Source organism: Sebastes umbrosus, chromosome 22, assembly GCF_015220745.1.
Source record: "Sebastes umbrosus isolate fSebUmb1 chromosome 22, fSebUmb1.pri, whole genome shotgun sequence".
Classification (NCBI taxonomy): Eukaryota; Metazoa; Chordata; class Actinopteri; order Perciformes; family Sebastidae; genus Sebastes; species Sebastes umbrosus.
This window is the reverse complement of record NC_051290.1, coordinates 20,287,676-20,308,037: the sequence shown is the minus strand read 5'-3', so window position 1 is coordinate 20,308,037 and position 20,362 is coordinate 20,287,676. Positions and strand designations below refer to the sequence as shown.

General features: G+C 40.8%; 2 protein-coding genes across 6 annotated transcripts in view; one reads left to right on the top strand and one right to left on the bottom strand.

The window, feature by feature from the left end:
* The window catches only part of LOC119481208 (serine/threonine-protein kinase pim-1-like), a 1,020,488-nt gene that overhangs the window by 427,883 nt on the left and 572,243 nt on the right, over positions 1–20,362 (bottom strand). The gene's annotated exons all lie outside the window — the stretch shown is intronic.
* pcxb (pyruvate carboxylase b) overlaps positions 1–20,362 on the top strand; it is a 370,637-nt gene that overhangs the window by 315,842 nt on the left and 34,433 nt on the right. For all 3 annotated transcript variants that reach the window (XM_037757903.1, XM_037757905.1, XM_037757904.1), the window contains exons 19-21: positions 25–106; positions 9,142–9,299; positions 10,151–10,237. In XM_037757903.1, the coding sequence (XP_037613831.1) occupies positions 25–106; positions 9,142–9,299; positions 10,151–10,237 (327 nt within the window). The remainder of the gene's footprint in view (positions 1–24; positions 107–9,141; positions 9,300–10,150; positions 10,238–20,362) is intronic.

The following is a 20,362-nucleotide window of genomic DNA, read 5'->3' as shown; positions in this document are numbered from 1 at the left end:
TTCATATTGAATGTCACTCTCTAGGTCGACTCTATGGCCGGGATGACCTCTCAGCCCAGCATGGGAGCCATGGTGGCCTGCGCCAAGGGGACCAAACTCGACACCGGTAAGTGACATGCTCATGTTTGTTTCAAAAGTATTGCAAGGTCTCCTAAAGGAAAGGATTTGTATTAGATACATTTTTGGGGGGGGCATGGGGGACACTATGAAATGTAATTTTGTTATTCTCATCAGTTTAATTCAATCGTAAAGAACAGATTGGAAAGAATACGTTGGAACAAACACCTTCAAATATTCACTGTGAAAAAATTCAATAGTAAAGTTGATCAATTCCCACAACAACACCACACAAAGCCTTTATTGCAGTAGCTAGCTGTTAATGAGACAGAACATCTCTTAGATCACCAGTCTTGCTCAGAGATTATTTCTTAGTGTCTCTCTGAGCCTCTACTGCTTTACATGAGAGGGGGAAAAAAATCAATCAACAAATCAATGAATGACAGAGCGCATCACTCATTATGGCCCTCACTCAGTCAGAAAAAGGCCGACACATTCTGCTCAGTGATAATGTACACAGCCAATTATGGGAGGAGGATGGAAGCGGGAGGCAGGCAGACCAAAAGAAAAGAGGCCGACCTGGTCAATAAAAGCAAAACATTCTTGATCCATGACATGATGAACATTTTCAGATAGTTGTGTGTGGAAGGTGAGAGTTATCAGCAGATCCGTTTGATGCTTGGTTGTAGCCACGAATAAAGTGGTCTTATATTCATCATGGCATGCTACAAAACTACGTTGACTAATGAGCAGCTCTCCCTCGAGCATTTAAGGGTTAAAGGCTTTTTCCCAAGGCATTCTGCCAGCTCCTATCAGAGATCTTCCAGTCGCACTCTGGACCACCACAGCTTTATTCTATCATCACAGGAGGTCTTACAGATAAGTGAGGGATGGATTTATAATATTCCCCCTTCGGGTTTGCTGTTGTCCGGTGTGTTTTGCTCGATGTAATCTTCACGGACTGTGAGAAATCTGGAGCCTCTCCCACTTCTGATAGCTGCCCGGAGTCAGTGACCTCAGCCTCCCACAGCAATGTGTGCACAGCGTAAAAGATATTAAAGCAGCCAGTCGAAGAACTGCTGTTGGAAATTAAAGGAACATGAAACGGGCTGAAGGAATTAAAACTGATGTGAAGTTTGCTGCTTAGTTATGTAGAGTAATGCTATTGGGAAAACCGACTCGGCTCTGCTAACTAGATCTGATAGCTCATTTCCATTACTCAGAAATTGCAAAAGCACCGCTAATTTTATTCACACTACATAGCTAATGTACAGTCTGATCTGTAGTGCAGGGTACTATCAACATTATAAGCTGTTTGTTACCGTCTAAATGATTTATTTAATGGACAATTTGGTGCATGCCAAGTCCTGCTTGTGTTCTGCTCTGATGATGTAGGTACAGACAGCTTCCTGCCTCTGGGCATGAGAGAGACATTATTTCCCATCAGCCATCAGCTCGGTTTTTGATAACCATGTGGTCTTCAGAGAAAACCCTCACTAATGCCTATCAATTACTGGTTGTGTCCCATGGTGAAATGATTAGCTTTGATGCTAGTATTCTGTAGCGCAGAACGATCAGTCTGCAGGGAAATTCATCCCCACATTTGCTTTACACCCTCTGCATGTTTATTGATGCGTTCTCATAGAAGCAATTTCACATGGTCCTGTCATAGATGGGATAATGTTGTCCGTTAGTGTCAAACCACTGTGAAACTGAGCATGCCGTGTTAGCAAGCTGACACATACTGCTGTTTGAAAAGCACATGCTTTACCTTTAAGACCATTTGTGTATCTTTGAGTAAAATCCACCTTAAAAAATGTTTAAATAGTAACTTAACACCAGACTGATGTCATTAAGTGTGGTAACCACACCCTCATAATGTCCTGACACACCCTGGAGTACACTTCTACATCACTGCAGCCAACACATCCTCACTCCCAACTCGTCAAATACCGAAGCTTAGTTGGTGGTTCTACGCTTCAAATTATGACGCTCTAAATACCTCTCTAGCATCGGTTTTGGAAATGTCAGGGACTGAAGTGTCAGTTTGTCAGTTTCCGCTCATTACATGCATAGTGTCTTTCAAAATATACTTCCAACTAGGGATGTCATGAGAACCGATACTTTGGTACCAAGTCGATGCCAAAATTCTGAAAACGTGATGTAACATGTTTCCTACAGTAATGCAGGTACCGTAGTTACCGCAGGGCTTGAGACTTGTGGCATCACAAATCCAAAAGGATGCAGTAAACTCACTATGCTACATTGTGAACAACAAATCTGCGTTGAAATCGGCAGAAGGAAAGCTAGCTAACGTTAGCTGTTGGCAGCCGGTGGGCAGCACAGTCCTGCGGAGCTAACCGCTAACGTTAAGCGAGGTTGCATTGAGTGTAATTATGATACGTTAGAGCTCTATTCAGTAAAAGATTTTAGGCAAAGGTAAATTCCAACGTTATCATCATGTGTTCAAATGTAATCTTGGAACGTTTAGTTTTTGCCGAGAAACTTGAATAAATGCAGTTGTTTTCACAGCAATATGAAATATATATTAGAAAGGGAATTAAGAAATGTTTAACTTCCTAATTCTAGCTTTAAGTGTTTATTGTTTTCTGGTATCGTGACATCCCTACTTCCAACGTAGGTTTGCTTTGTTTTTAGGTTTACTTACACAACAAAACCACTTGGTTAGGTTTAGGCATCAAAGGTACTTGGTTAGGCTTAGGAAAAGATCGTGGTTTGGGTTAAAATAATATTCAAATTGCTATAAATTGCTTTTTGTTTTACATAAAATAAATATGCTAGTGCGTTACATACCAAAAGTAAGGTCAAATGAGTCAACATTGGCTTGTGGGAGAGTCCCGTGTTTGTCAGTTGCTCTGACCGTCAAATACAGACGCGGATGAGTTTACATTGGAGTTAGTTGAAAGCCTGGTGTGTCTCATACAGACACTAAAGGGAGCACTGGTGCGTCGGTATCAGATCCCGGGGGGCGCTGACCAAGCTTTGGTATTTGCAGAGTGGGGGGGGTGAGAACGGGTTGCTGCAGCAAGGTGAAAAGTTAAACCACTGGTCAACAAAAACAAGCTTTTCAGCAGGTGTTGAGTTGCTCTTTAAAAAAAAGACAATGCTTGTTTTGTTTCTGGGTCAGTGTAGCTGTGAGGACTTAATTTCCATGGATGAGTGGCCAACTAGACAGCATGATGTCACATTCATATTCACAGTGCCACTACAGCGGTGTTGTAAAGCACAGGATGACAGTAGACATCAGTGTTGTTAGTCTCTCAGGGCCTCCTTCAAAGTGAATGGCTTTCTTTTCTAGGCTCATTGTTAAGTACGGCTGCAGGAACAATCATACAGTGAGAAATCTGTCGTAGGAGTGGAAGCAAATTCTGTAATAGTCCATAAAGCAACACAGCAACAGAGCCATTAAGACATGCTGTGTTTTTGAGTACGCTGTGTGACTTTGAAAAGGAAAATGACTTCACTGCCGCTCTCTCCGTCTACACGCTTAACCCAAAGCTGAGCGCAACAGGTTCACATCCATTCTCTCAAGCTGGCAAATGTAGGAAATAAGTAGGAAACATCAGAGGGAGAGAAAGTCTCCCATCATTTAGACACAAAGTTAGTGACAGAATATCAATTTGTGAGCATACAGTTCCAAGAAGAAAAAATAAGTAGAGAGGGAGAGAAAGACAAGGTCATTACTCAAGAGCGAGAGGTTTTCAAGTGTGTCAGTTTTATTCATGGAATTTCAATTTGCCTCACTTGAGACTCAGATTGGGATGCAGAATGTCTCCCACACACACACTCACACACACATGTGTGCATACTTATAGTGTATCCCGATGTGACCTTGGTACATGCATTATGCATACACATGCAGACAAACTTCTTCTCACTTCCAAATTCTTTTCCTACCTGTCACCTTGTGCTCGTCTGTTCTTTTCATCTCTGCCTATGCGTCTCTCCCCCCCCTTCCATCTCCGTTTGCCTAGCTCACTACTTTTGCAATCAAGCACACTTAGATACTTCTATACCTCTCCTGACCTTAGTCTGTTTACTGCTTTCCCTCACTCCCTCCCGTCTTCCTGCCATCTCTGTTACAAAGCAGTAATCAGCGCTGTGCAGTGCGCTCTGCCTTTTCCCTATCACCCCCGCTTCTTTCACATCGCCTCTCCCTCCTCCTCCTCCCTCCCTCTCACTCAGCGACAAAGCAATTAACAGCACTTTACATGCCTATTTCACTCCCTCACTCTTTGCTCTTTCCCTTCCACTCCCCTCAGTGTCTCCCACAATATCTCTTTGTCCTGAAAGAAACGGCGAAAAAACAGCGCTTCTCTGGTTAAGTCGTTTGTCTTTAAGCTGTCAGTTTATTTATTCAGTCAGCCAACGTGTGCGCGCACGCACACTTTTTAAAAGTCATGCATATTCACGAGCACTCCTGCAGTTGAATGATGACACATATTAAATTGGTCCTTGTGTTTATTTGACACAGCATTTACTGGCTTTTTCTCATGCATCATGCATGGATTTAATTGACGAGGAATTTTCAGCTGCCATAACAATGCAGCCGTCTGAGATGTAGCAGTCATCGGACACACAGATGACTGTACACACACCACACAAAGCATAGATATTACTATGTGTACTGTAGGCGACAACACATTTAGCTTCTTCTTCTCTCCCTTTCTTCACCTGTCTGCGTTCAAATTTTCCCGTCTTTTCTCTCTGAATCTTGTCGTGCTCATCTGTCTTCATCTATGCGTCTTGGTTACCTCTCATCGTCTCATCAACTACAAACTGTGTGGTTGTTGGTGTGGTAGTGTGTGTGTGTGTGTGTGGCTGGCTGTGTTTCTACAACATCTGCGATGGTGTAAAGAATGTGTGTACACGTTTATGAACGCAAATATGCGCGCGTCTCTGTCTGTTTATCTCCCGCATTAGTGAGTTTGTGCTGCTAATGAATTGTATATTGATGGCACTTTGTCACTGCCAAGCAGCCATCTCAATGACTGATATACGTGCGTGCACATGCTCGTGTGCCTGGTGTACGTACACGTGGCGCGGCGGTGTGGTGATTGATGATTTTGGGAGCGTGAGCAGCGGTCCAGAAAAAACAATGCTGTATTTACCTCCAGCGTGATTTAACAAACGTCAGAAAACCACAACATTTGTAGCTGATCTCCATATTTATAGGATGCCGGGTGAAATAAACCTTTTAATCCCAGAAGGCAAGTTAGGTCATCACAAGAGCAGAAAAATTAAGATAAAAACAATGTTGTTGTGCTCGCTTTCCTCAGTACTCAGACCCCTTTACCTTAGAAAAAGTATCAACACAACAATCTAAACATACTCAGTGACAAGAAAAAGCCCTGCATTCAACCAATTACCAAAGTAAAATACACTTGTTCTGCAGAAAAATGGCCCCTGTGACTGATATATGACATCATAATATAATATAACTGCAACGTTTTTTATCTAAAGACATTCTTAAGGTAATATCTCACAGTCTAATTTACAGTCCCATTAATTATTGCTGTGCGTCATGGGGCAACGCAGCTCAGAGAGATATGAGATGACTGCAGATCACTCTAAATAGAGCAGCAAGTGAGTTTGAAAAAGGAGTGCGTGAACTACATATTATAATGGGATGGCCCGCAGTAGGAGAGCATGTGACAACATTATATTGCATTGAGGACAAACTGTTATTGGTATGTGGTAAATACCATGTTAACATAAGAATTAGAGATAAGAGATAAATCATTATATGCTGCCAAAAATAAAAACTGAAATGGGAGGACGGACTTTTGTTTTCAGAACTGTTATAAATTATTGAATTCATTACAATAACTCACTCAAGAATAGTCACTAGGTTTGTAGAGTATTGGTGTTGTATGTGAGCATATGTACATAAATGTGTATATATGCCAATGTATGTAGGTGGTAGGTGTGCGTGTTTGTATGCACGTATATATGTGTACAAAATGTGTGTCAACAATTATGTGTTGAATTGTTTATGGATTATTATATGCTTAAATGTTATTGGGATCTCTTGGAAGATTAGCCAATGAGCTAAAAGAGATCTAAACTAAATCAAATTCTAAGATTATGTGCATCAACGTGTCAGCAGCATTTTACTGTTGTAGCTGGTCGAGGTGGTGCTAGTTTTAACTACTTTATATACAGTTTACAGGTAGTTTAGTCTGGTGGTTCCCAACCAAGGGGTGAAGCCCCTCCAAAGGGTCACCAGATAAATCTGAGAGGTCATGAGATGATTAATGGGGTAGGTGAAAAAAGTTTATGGCGTTGTTTTGAAAGTGTCTTTAGAAGGGATTTTGATGTACGTCACTCGTGCGTCTCACAGAACAGTTTCCATTTCATCTATTTTTCCCGAGGTTTTTTTTCTCCTAAATTTTATAACGTATAATTCCGTAAATTTGTGATTTTTTTTTTTTTTTTTGTAAATTTGCCAATTTAGTCTCAGAAAATCTCCCAAGATTTTTTTATTGGAAATTGTAAGACTTTAATCTAGGAAATTCTGAGTTTTTTCACGGAATATTACCTGCCTACCCCCGCTCCGTAATTATTATTTTTTTTTTACATACAATGGCTGCAATACACCATAGTAGAAGATCGATACCAGTCTCATATCTGTCCGTTCAGTATGAAGCTGGAGCCAACAGCCTGTTAGCTTAGCTTAGCATAAAAGACTCCCAAAATGTATGACTATTCCTTTAATGATTGTGAATCCTTTCTATTCCAGTGTGGAGTTACATTTGCTCAAGATCTAAAAACTTTACAATACACTGAAAGAGTTTATCTATAATTTATTTTACAATCAGAGTAAAATCCACCGTAAAACTCAACAAATTCCCCCCCTAGCTTTTCTGTGCCAAGTTGATGTATTTTGTTCATTACCATGTCATGCCAAATGTGGACAATGTCATGTTACATAGAGATATTTCCAGCACACCAATAGCAGAGTTTTTTGGGTCAGTTACTGTCAATCAGAGAGCTGCAGTACGTCTTCTTTTTAAAAAAAAAAGTTAATTTTACAGCTACATATTTGGTAGAAGCTTGCAAATATCTGTTTTGTCCACTAACTCAAAGCCATGAGTACATGAAATGGAAGTAGGAGGTGTTCAGCGGGTGTTGGAGGAAGGTGAAACTTGACCGGAGCTGACATTTGAGTCAACAGAGTATGCTGTCACGTTGAACATGCCGTCACTTCCCCGTGTAAATTGAGGCTGTAATTTCACAATGGAAGCATAAATGAAAGCTACAAAATTGGTTCTCAAACAGAGAAGGAAATGGACCTAATTACTGACTGGCTTGGCAGGCAGCTGAATTTGAGGAGCAACAACATGCACATTAGTTTCACATTAATATCACAGTAGCTCCATTTCCCCGCCAAGATCACAGTGGAAGCACACAGACACTTTCTGGAGTACGTACTCGCTTTGAATCATGAAAATTCGAGCTTGTCACTCAGTTGTTGTGGATGTAACGAGCTAAGTTTGTCTCATTAACACGGCTGATTTTTTTGTCACCATTAGCCAAAAGCTCAGTGTACTGCCATTCCTGTCATGGGATTAAAACTGTTTTTTTTTCCTTTCAAGGTAATCAGCTTTAGCACACCTTAACTGGCTGCAGCAGAATGTCATGAATATGAGCAACAGATGCTTTTTTTTTAAGGATCACAAAATATCACAGGGACTTAATGAGTGCCAAAGGCGAGATGGAAATGTGCACTTCCAGGTTAATAAGTGCGCTTTACACTTTATCAACATGTTCTGGCCTGTAACCCATTTTAAATCCCTCTTTTTTACTGACTTAATGCAATCTTTAAGAGTTGTTAAAAAAAAGTGAGCACCTGGCAGATTATAAAAGTCTCTGCTGACATTTTGGTTTCTCCTGCTGACTGATTTGAGAAATAGGACCATGGTATAGTAGAACATAAAAACCAGCATACTGTACCGTGGTTGGACACATGTCCATACCTACAAGGGCTGTGTATTGGCAAGAATCTGGCGATACGATACGTATCATGATACAGGGGTAACAGTTCAATATATTGCAATATATTGTGATACTGTAAGTAAGGCGATATGTTGCGAAATGTGATTTTAGGAAAGTTCTTATAGTATAAAGAACACACAATAAATTTTAGAATAGGCAAAAATATCACATTTGTACTGAATGCAAAAAAACTACATGTTTTTTGTCCAAACTGCATGTGATTATCATAAAGTAGGTATGTTTTTAAAGGGGAGACTCGTGGGTACCCATAGAACCCATTTTCATTCACATATCTTGAGGTCAGAGGTCAAGGGACCCCTTTGAAAATGGCCATGCCAGTCTTTCCTTGCCAAAATTGATCATAAATTTTGAGCGTTATTTAACCTCCTTCGCAACAAGCTAGTATGACATGGTTGTTATGGAGAATCGATACAATATCACAACACATAATATCGCCATACTCGTGTGTGTTGATATTTTCGTACACCCCTAATACCTACCTGATGAGCAGGACTTGTTCTGGTTGACAAAGTATTGTATCTTTTAAAAAAACAAAACTTGGTACACTGTCAAAACTGTGACAAGTTTCACACAGCAGTCTATTTTCATACATCAAAATCAACAGCATAAACCCAGCACTGTCACAATTTGCTAGCTGGCACAAGTTTTGAGACGATTAATTTGGATGAATGGCAGGTTGCCACATTAGCCTCCACAACAATTCCACTAACTTTGTTTTAGTGAATATCACATCAATACCCACACAAAATAATCAGAGAATTACAGATTTTGGCTCTAAAGCTGAATTGGCAATGAGTCACACAGAAATCCCAGCCAATACAGCATATGATTATAATCCCCCTTAATATATCTCCACATATCCCGTGCTTTAGATTTATATTCTGAAAACACCCAAATGTTTTTGTTGCCCCTATTTTTACATTGTTGTCTTCAAGCGAATAGCTTAGTTTCAAAAGACAGTAGATCAGTGTTTTCAAGTCTCCTGAAAAGAAAATGTGCACGGGGACCATTAATTTGATGCCACTCTGCTCTGCTCTGCTGCAGGCATTGCTCTGGAGAAGGTATACGACTACAGCGAGTATTGGGAAGTAGCCAGAGGCCTGTACGCTCCATTCGACTGCACCGCCACCATGAAATCTGGCAACGCTGACGTCTACGAGAACGAGATACCCGGAGGACAGTACACCAACCTTCACTTCCAGGTACAGTAAGCTATTCTGGCCTCTTTTTTTTTTAATGGTGCAAGTGATTGATTTTGAAGCTAAATAAGCTTAAATGCATTTCACAAAGCTCTTTGCCACTTTTTTTAGCTCCTTAGGGATGAAGGGGATGTAAACAACGGATTAGCTCAGTGCAACATTACATTTATATCCACTTCAATGCACCTATAAAATGTCTGTGTACTTTTTAACTTAATGGACTGTTGACATACAGTCTATATTTTAAAAAGATATGATATTCTGGAGAAAAATAGACTTATTTTTCCTCTATTTCTGACAACGCATGTATAAGATATTATCTTTTGACGTGTTTGTGTGCCTGTTCAAAGCTCCTGCAGATGTAAGAACTAAAATGAAGCAGAGGAAGTGCAGTCATCAGAGGCACTGTTTTAGAAAACTCACTAAAAATGTTGTTTGAACAACTTATTTTGGTGTTTGTTAATGCCGTATGGTACATTAAGTGTGTACACTGTGTACAGAAGTGTGTCACAGACTATTTGAAAGTGACTGACTCCGCAGCGCTGTGTGCACCCACTGGAAGAAAAATGTGTTGTGACCTGTTTATATCAACGAGAGTTGAACAAACGCACTGTGTACCAAATTACAGTTTACAGTGGCTTACTATACTGGCCCATCTGGCCTTTACTATTCGAGCATCTTCGCTATAGATTTAAAAGCCGTGGGTGTCACTTCACAAATTACAGCCTTAAATCACAGGTTAGCTCTCGATGACTCAGAATACCTTGACTTTTTTTTTTTCCTTAAACGGAGTAATAAAAAAGATTATTTCTTCTTATTCATACTGTTCTTTCTTTCACCGTGGCTCATCGCAGGCTCACAGCATGGGACTGGGAAACAAGTTCAAGGAGGTGAAGAAGGCCTATACCGAAGCCAACAAACTACTAGGAGACCTCATTAAGGTGAGACATGAAGATAAAGTGTTCATTTTCAGGAGTGTCTGCACATTTACTGCTTACATAACATTGTTTCGTTCTACCAACCTTCAGTGCCGGTAGGTAGGTACCACAGACTGTAGTATAAAAGATGTATCTGGCATGTATTTGATATGGCTCCATTAGCATCTCTGGCACTGACTCGTTCTGCCAAAGCTGGCCCTCTTTTCTTTGCTTGGCTGAGCCAAAAACAATCCCAGATGAAGGTTTGGTACATCCTCTATTCTGAGCTGTCTGGATTCACTTTCAGCCTCACAGTTTGTTTGACCCTCCCTGGCTTCCTCGGTAGTTTTCTTACTCTACCTGCTGTTTTATAGTTTTGCCCTTTCCTGAGACATTTTTACTCTAAGCTGGCAAATTTTCTGTGTTAGATTTTTACATTTACCGGGGAGGTTTAACCAGGGTTCCTGGAAGTCAGTCAGAGTTGGGGGTGCTGAGAGAAAGTCACAACTATGACATTTTACATCAATTTTTGACCATTGTTATTACTATAGATAACGCCCAAAAAGCTTAAAGACAAAACTTGCTATAGTTGAATCATTGTTTTATTATTTCACGGCGTTCTACGGTCTGTTATTTCTTTATAGCAGACCGCTGCTATGTATAACAGACCGTTGCCATGGACGCAGTTCTGATGTTAGACTCTAGCGGAGCGTTTTTGTGTCAAATTATTGATTTCTTAAGTAAGTAGCCATGTAATAAGTGGGATGATGTACAGCGAGCAGGTCATTGTTGTGAAATAAACCCCTTCAAGGCGTTTGTTATTTGAAATAAACCCCTTCAAGGCGTTTGTTATTTCACAACAATGACCGGCTCACTGTACATTATCCCTTACATATCACAGCCTTCGTCTGAACATATAACTCTTCTGGCAATGTTTGCCCTGTAAAATCAGTCAAAAAACTGAACATTGTTTTATCAGTGCGTGACATCGTGCATTAGTAAACAATCAGTTCTGCCCGGCATCCTAACAGAATGACTGATAGATGATTCGCTCTCATCGGTGATATTATGTGCTGCTTTTGCAGGACTTGAAGATTGTATCGATAAATTACAGCGCCATCGTTCTCGTCCCCCGACCCCCGTCCCCCGTCCCCCGTTCCCCGTCCCCGTCCCCCGTGCAGTCTCGTGCGTCGTCTCGTCCGGATGCTCTCCACGTTGTTTTTACTCATTGCACTGCGATGGCAGGGAAAACCCTGATTTTAGAAAAGCAGACTTGAACATCAACATACTGCATGTCGAAGCAGCCACAGTAACACAGTTAACAACACGGAGCTAATGCTTGAGTCCTGAGGAGAGGAAGAGGGAGCGAGGCAGTGTATGGATGACCCATAACCAGGTTACTATAGTTTATAATAATGCAGGACAGTGATAATACAGCCATTTCATACAAGAGACGAGCGAGGATCTACCGTGGCGTATTCACCCAGCGGAGGTTCATGTGAGACAGTTTAAAAATATTTTAATAATAGGCTATATATATTTTTAATTTCCACTGTAATTAATTAAGACGCATACAGAAAAAAACGAACCCAACACCCCAACTTCCCTAGTCCATGGTTTTAACTTAACTTTTATTTCAGCAGGATAACGTTCTCCAGCACTGATACTGTTGTGTTCTTCGTATTGCCCCACTCTATGTAAATGTGGGTAGAAACTCCAGTGAACTACTTTTGGGTTGATATCCTGAAGGGCACATTAATCGTAGTCGTGGAGAGGGAGCTCTATTGCCAATTTTGCAGTCAACAATTTCATTCCCAGCCTAAATTCACCTCCATCCTGCTTTTTTGTTTTTCATTATCTTTCATTAATTCCTTTGTTTCTCTCCCTTCATTATTTACCATCACAGCTTAGTAATAGATTCATCCCTCTTTCACCATGTTCACGCTCCCTCTGTAATTATTTTGCTCTCTAGTTTGCATTCTCTTTCTTTATCAAGCCGCTTCTCTTTTTTTTCACCTTTCTCTTTCCATTGCTGCTTTACACACATTTATTCCCTAGCCATCTTTCTTATTTTGCTCTCGCTGGATTGAGATTGTCTATTACTCTACCTCCTCCTTCTCTCTCTCTTTTTCTTTTTTTTTGTTATTCTTTTTGTGTGTCTTTCTCAATTTTCCTTCTCGGGTCCCCGTTCCCTTATTTTCGTTGCCCCTCTCAGTTCTCCTCATCAATTCTTCTCCCCAAACTCTATCAATTCAATTAAGACTCACTCGGTGGGCTTCGCTGCACAAGCTAATGTTGGCTTAATGTGCCTACGGGTCCTGCTACGCTCCCTGTTGTATCCTGTTAGCTCGACAGCGGCTGCGTCTCTCACACAGTCGGCTCGTCGATAAGGCAGAGGCAGTGTGCTTGTCAGATGGAGATATAAAGTAGACACGCCACACACTGCGCTGGCAACCAAGCAGAGCAGCCAACGTATATACATTAACCATGCTCTCCCACACACGCACGCATTGTGAAAGCCATATCTTTGAAGCTCGGAGCTGTCAGTGAAGGACGTAACATCGTGTTTCTGAGCACCCAATACAAATTAAGTCCATGGACATGATTTGCAATTACAAAGGAAGCTCCGTTCAGCCAAATGAAGGGTATAAAAAGACCCTTAGTCTCTTGAGTTTCCCTCAGTATTAATGCTAATTTGATTAGTCTGTTGAGAAAGAGGTCAGAAAACGGTCCTCTGTGCCTCTAAGCCATCATGCAGCCAGGAAGATTAATATGTAGCTGGGCAATATGATTAGGATGTTTGCCACACTGTTTGCTACAGTAAAGAAAGTTTGGTAACGCTTTATATTAATGTTCTGTTATAAGCGTTAGTTAACCCTATACCATTCTGCCCTCTGTCTTAGAGGGGTAGGGGACAGGGGATGTTCATGGGTACATAAAAAGTCAACAGTAGAGGTCATTACCATGCTCACTTATGTCTGATAAGTTGCTGCAGAAATATTCAAATACACCATTTTAGTATCGACGAAAATAACACATTTATACTGCATGATTTTTGCCCCAAACTGCATGTGATTATCATAAATAGGGGCATGTCTGTAAAGGGGAGACTCGTAGGTATCCATAAAACCCATTTTCATTCACATTTGTTGGGGTCAAAGGTCAAGGAACCTCTTTGAAAAAGGCCATGCCAGTTTATCCTCGACAAAATTTAGTGTAAATGTGTAGCTGTATTTAGCCTCCTTCCTGACAAGCTAGCATGAAATCAGTATCATGCTTAAGAACGTTAATGAAAGCCTTATGAGTTTCTTATAATAGTTTATAATAGCATTACAAACACATTTATTGAGTTTAACTAACTTAGCTGTTATATCAAAAGTTCAGACAGCAGGGCCATGTGCAGCTAGCAGAATGTGGGATGAGAAAGTAAATGGCTGTATTTTAATATAAACTACATTATTATTAGAATATAGTATATCAATTATTATTATTATTGTCTAACTTATTTTATGTGTTATTAAGCTTATGCTGTATATTTTTCCCAACCGTGATCTCTATTGAAAATGGATGAGTGTGGCGATGTTCACTGGCAGAGTGGAATGCTAAATTAACAAAAGAGAACATTGAAAAGTCCGTGTGGCGAAGGAGCCTTGAAAAATCGGAGACAGAACAACAGCTGATCCAGCTGAGTGGTGAGCTACAGACGGGGACAGGCTTTTTTTTCGTCTTCATACAAATGTTCTGTCATGTATTCTGCGCCCCTCGGCTGATGCACACCTGCCAGTCCTCTTCCCCTCATCGTCCTCCTGGTCACGCAGCGGTGCTCTCGCACAGACCACAGTATTGTAATATCACCTGAACAGCATGTCGTCAAAGCTGACAAACTCTTTGCCAGAAGTCATCTCTTCTAGTTCGGAAGCTACTTATTATTATTGCTGCTTGAGGGCTTATTTGCTAAAGCAACAGAACAATCAGACAAAACCTACAGAACGGATGCCTACAGGTGCTGTTTTAATAATGTAAGCTCTGAAAGGTCTATGCATAGAGTAAACCTCTCTATTATGTGTGTATGTTTTAATTTTACACAAGGTATTCGAACATCATATCATCATACATACAGTATATATGACTATATAGTGCTGCTAAAGTAATAATTATTTTCATCATCCATTAGTCTACGGATTATTTTCCTCATAACTGTTACGTCTATAAAATGTCAGCATATAGTGAAAAACGTCCATCTCAATTTCTTAAAGCCCATGATGATATCTTTAAAGGAGCACTTCGACATTTTGTGAAATGCGTTTCTTCGTCTTCCTGCTGGGAGTAAGATGAGAAGACTGATACCACTCTCTTATGTGTCTGAAATGTTATCGTTGCCATGAGATTGCCAGGAGACCAGCAAACCCTCACCAGCCAAGCTAAGAAATAGTCGGGCAACTTGTTTTTTACACTTTTTTATAGCAGTTTTTGTACGAATTAAACAAACTAGAGATAAAGTGTAAATTATTTAGCTTTAGAGGCGCTGGTAGGCGGATTTTGTTATCTTTGGACAGAGCCAGGCTAGCTGCTTCCCTAGCATCATTTGAAAGTAGCATCGCCTCAGGAGCTCCGTCTAAACCCCCCCCCCTCCCCTCGGGGCTCCTTCCAAGGCAACGCCTCACACACACACACACACACAAATGTACGAGCACCGCCGAATCGTAACTACTTCACAGACGCAGAGCGGAGAGAGGACCTTAACTCAACAACGCTACCTCATGACAAGTAACTGCGGCAGTGCTACTGCAGGGCTGAGTTTTCTCTTCCATTCTCCAGTAAACGTGCGGCGGCAATGCGCTTTGAGTTCAGGCTGGTGCACGCCAAGGGTAGAGTACGAGCAGGGAGGCATCTGATTTGTTCTTTCCAAGTGTACCACGAGGCAGTGATTGGTAGACGTTTTTACAGGATTACAGCAGCTACAGATGACGGCTCTTTTCCGGCCCTTTTTCAGAGGTCATCAGTAATGGATCACTGTCGGGGTGTAAAGACCATTTCAACCAATATAACAAATAGTGTAGACTGGAAAACATCGTCAACCCTGCCTTTAATGTTGCACGGACAGATATGAGAGTTGAAGCATATTTTTTCCAAAATGTTGCACTATTCCTTTAAATGTCTTGTTTTGTCTGACCAGCAGTCCAAAATCCAAATATATTCAGGTCCCTTCTCAGAGGACTAAGAAAACCAGAAAATATTCAAGGCTGTTCTCATACACTGTTCGTAGCTATACCTATGAAAAGTAATGCACTATAATTTGTAGATATTCCATGAAATAAATTTGTGTGTAATTCACGTAATCGTGAACCAGGGAATATAAAGAGTGGCGAAGGGCGTAGGGAGGAGGTCGGGTGGATGGGTGGGTCAAAAAACACCCGACTTTTCGCCACATCCGGAGTTATTTGAATCCAAACCCCCGTCTTTTCCTAAACCTAACTAAGTAGTTTGATTGCCTAAACCTAAGGAAGTTGTTTCCTGTGAAGACGGAAGTTTATTTTGAAAAGACTGTATACATGTAATAAGCAGAAATTGACACGTGTTCCTGGAGATTCACATGAAAGCTAACGAAAAGGAGCAATAACTTTTTCTTAAGATATACAAACTGTTGCATGTGAATACGTTGAATATTCACATTTCACAAGCAGGCAACTGACTTTTTGCTGTTTTTTTGCTAAAAAGAAATGACTTAAACAGGTAATCAATTAAAATTGTTTCCATTTATTTTTCTGTCGATTGACTAATTGTTTTCAGCTCTGTTTATTTCATTATAATTAACAGTCTAATCTTTAGGAGGCTGTCTAGTCTAGTTATGAAAATCCTGAAACTGTCATTGGCCTGCATACAGCTGGGACTGTTTTTCTGATGCCTCTTTTCCTCTCTTCCTTTTTTTCTGTTCTCTTCCCCTTTTCTTTCTCGCTCGGCTCCATCTGTCGCTACATGAGCTCGTCAATATAAGACGGACAAGTTGTATTTGTGTGTGTTCTGTCTTCCTCCTCTACCTAACTCACTCTGTCACTTTTCCTTTTGCAATTACAGACACGTATTCACTCACCTCCACACTCCTAAAACACAAACACTCGGTGGTGGAGGTGGAGCACCTCCTTGTATCGCCTGTGGGGCTGCAGATGTCTATTGCTCTTGTCTGTTTGCCTCTGCCTCTCCTCCCCTCGGCTCATCTGTCCATTCCTTTCTCTCTCACTCTCTCTTACTCTTCCTGTCTCTCTCTTAATCAGCCTGTCTCCTGTCTCTCTCTCTCTCTCCACTTTCATTTGGTCTCATCTCCTCCTCCATTGCTCCCTCCCACCGTCCCTCATTTCGATTAGACTTACTTCATGTATCTCTAATCTTTTCTATCTTTTCTCCACTCCTCCTCCCCCTCTCCGAGTCTCTCGTTATCGCTCCTCTCTCCTGTCTCCTCCTCTCCTGACAGGTACCATTCTTCACTCTCCTCCTGGCTTTGTTGGCTAGCATTATAGACTTGGTTCATGTGTGTGTTTATTGTATTTACCTTCTCTCACTCACACACACACACACACACACACAGCTCTGGATGATATAATCCTTTGCCCATTAGGGGAGCTCAGGTTTGGATAGAGTGTTTTTTCAAAACAAATTCAACAGACAGATGACACACACAAAATCACTGACATGCTCTCACACACACACACACACTCCACTGTACCAGATTTCTGCTGACAGGAGTGTGGAGTCGTGCAGGACCACTTAGCGAAGGCTGTACATTAGCGAAAAGTGTGAAAGATGGACAGAAGGCAGAAGGAGAGTAGTGCGTGATAGAGCTAAGGAACACGGAGGCAGTAAGAATAGAAAGAGCCGGTCAAAGTGGAGAGAGATGGAGGTGGACGAGGGTGGAACGGGTCCTGTGTGTCAAGTGTGATAATATGAGCCTGTGTGAGGAACTACATAAGGTTACGAATGAGTTTAAGTGGTGGTGAGAGAGACATGGGAAGATCAGAGTGCTGAGTGCTGCTGCATGCTGAGGGGGAACAGGCAACATTACAGGATATGGAAAGATATTAGATCCTTCTGCTCAGTATTCATATGTGAATTTTGTCATATTATATTAGTAAAGCTGAGTTAAGCTCAGTATCTTCTTCAAAGATGATATGTCAATTAATTTATGAGTAATATACAATATTCTGGATTCTGCATTTTCTACAAGATTGTAAAATATATGTCCAGTGTATATGATTAAAAATGATTATACACTTTAGTAGCTATACTAGGGCTGCCCCCTCTTAGTTGATTAGTTGACTTGGTCAGCCGATCAGACTGTTGTCAGGCTATTAAATAGGTGTTATCCGTCGCTATAAGCACCATAGATGTGAGTCAATAGTGGCCTACTACACCCACTAGTAGGTTTTATCATCTGTTCACATGTTAGATCACCAAAAGAAAGTATAAAAGAACACGTCCTCTAGCGACCGTAGTAATTATGACAGGAGCAGAAGCGGAAGTCAGATGCTGTAGTATAGACAGTGTGAAACTCCATATGGGGTGGGAGGTTGGGGACACCAAACAGGGTTTTCACCCAGGAGACTGGAGTTTGCATCCCGTGTAAAACCAACAATGTGTAGTTGTCTTTGTGTTCGTAGTTATTTCAACCCAAAACACTGTGTTTTTACCAATTGTTTTTTTTTTTGCTTAAACCTAAAGAAGTTGTGGTTTTGTTGCCTAAACCTAAAGAAACCTTTTTCATTTGTGTTCAAAATGTGACGTTTCATTCAGTTTTACATGTTTGAACATGTTGCCTTTAAGTTTCACTTTCACTTTTACAACGTAGTAGGCGTAATAGGCCCCTATTGACCCACCTTTATGGTGTTTATAGCAACTGGTAACGCCTATTTAATGGTCTGATTACAGTCGAACCGGGTGACTTGGTTGATTTGGTCTTAGTCGACTAAGATTTTTTTGTTGATTAGTTGTTTTTTATGCTTTTTTCATGCTGAATGACTTATTTCCAAGAAACTAATGAGCACATCTCTGGTAAACACAAGGTTTAAAGTGGTGCTTTTGTGTGATTCTTTGTGGAGAAACTCAGTTTCATAGTAGATATGTCGATTAAATCAACTAATCGATTAGTCGACAAAATCGTAGCAATGTTAATCAACTTAGAATTTCTTCGGTCGAGGACAGCCCTTAGCTATACAGAAGCTGTTGTAGTTAAAAACCTGCAGGATGGTATCAAGTCCATTTGTTTTTAGCCACACTAGCAGTATGACTCTAGGGATGGCAATGTCGGTCATTTGGTCCACCACTTTAGCCCAGACTGAAATATCTCAACAACTACTGGATGGATTGCCATGACATTTGGTACATATATCCCTGGTGCCCAGTACACTAGTCCTAATGCCTTTGATGAACCCCTGCCTTTTTTTTACATGTGCCACCAGGAGGTCAGAATGGTCTCTCATTCAGTCAAATATCTCAACATTTACAAGATGGATTGGCACAAAATTTGGAACAGAAATTCATGTTCCCGGGAGGATGAAGTTGTTCATGCTTAATAGTTTAGAAAAAAAGTGTTGTATTTCTTTCATCTCTCATTTTTCACATCTTTGCTCACCCAACACTACATACAGTATATCATAATGACCTTTCTGCTTACATCATCTTCATCATAAAAAAACCTTCTGACACTGTATGCCAAAGATCTTTATTCTGACACCACCCTCTAGCCAATTATTACATTCACTTCATCGTGACTGCTAAAGATCAAAAACAAATTGTGTACTGCAACAATTTTCTTTACAATGACCATTATATCCCCCCCAAGGCTGCTGGCGTGGCTGTAGACAAAATGTGTTCAACGTTAGCTGACTTGAGACAGAATAACAGCTTCCCTTTTCCAGTGGCTTGGGTTTTGTTCAGAAGTTCAAGAAGCAGATTAATTACATCAATTCAACTGATGAAAACATCAAATTAAGTAGTTCTTTGTGCCGTAACAAAATTTTGCAGTTGAGAGGAAAAAGCAACTACACGGAACATTTCAAAAGCTAAACTTCAAAATGTGATGACCTCGTTAACAGTGTGTTCCGTATATGAAAGACAGAGGCGTGAACTGCTGACATAATGACGCCATCCCGTCAGTTAGACTGAGAGGGATCATCAGTGAAGAGTCTGAGCTCAGCTACACACAGGAACAAAGAAAATCAGATTGTTCTAACCCTGCACGGCCAGGATGTGATTTACCTCACTCCTTGTCTGAAAATATAGAAAAGCTCACACATCATATACAGCTCACACACTGTTAGAAATAAGATTTCCTTTTCTGCGAGTGTGAGGCACCCAGAGAGAGTTGGGGGTGGGTGATTCATCAACAGAGATTGATAATGAGAGTAACACTCTTGATGTTACCGTGGATCAGGGAAAAAAGTAAATATTTGGCAGAGGGACGGAGGAAAAGAGAGATGGGCACAGGATAGAGGTGATTCATGAGACTCAACATGTTGGCTGTTAGTATGAAGACAGAAGATGGTAGTTAAGCGGGGTAGAGAGTGTTGGAGTAAGAAGGATGGTTCATGAAGACAGATAATAAAGAGAAGAGTAACAATTCTTAACTTTGCAAAGAAAAAATGGACTCTGGAGACAAAAAGACAGAGGAAACAATGGAGAACGGGCTGAAGGTATAGATGAGCAATGCACTGCATCATGCTGCTTTCTTGCGTTCAAGATAGATTTCGAGTTACTCAGCAACGAGCTTTTGTTCCGCAGCTATACGAAGTTAATGGCCTCTCCAGGGATTTCAGCAGCCATTCAAATCTCTTAAGCTTTCCTGTAAACAGTCGTTCTGTTAAAGCAATGTATCATTATCGCCTCTATTCACAAACCCAATCAAACTCAGCTTTAGGTGTTGCGGCAGCGACATGCTGAAGGGAAATGCACGCTTGTTTCAGTCAGCAGGAAGCATTTCTTTCTCGAATCTTGCTGGGAAAGCGCTGATTTGCTTGCAGGGCTCCTTTGAAAACAGGTGGTTGTTGGACTTTAACAGGCATCCTGGGCTGTTTTTAGGATGGTTGTGAAATTCTTCCTAAATCATCAGTGAGTTTTTTTATAAAAAAAAAAAAAAAAAAAGAAAGAAACAGAGGCACA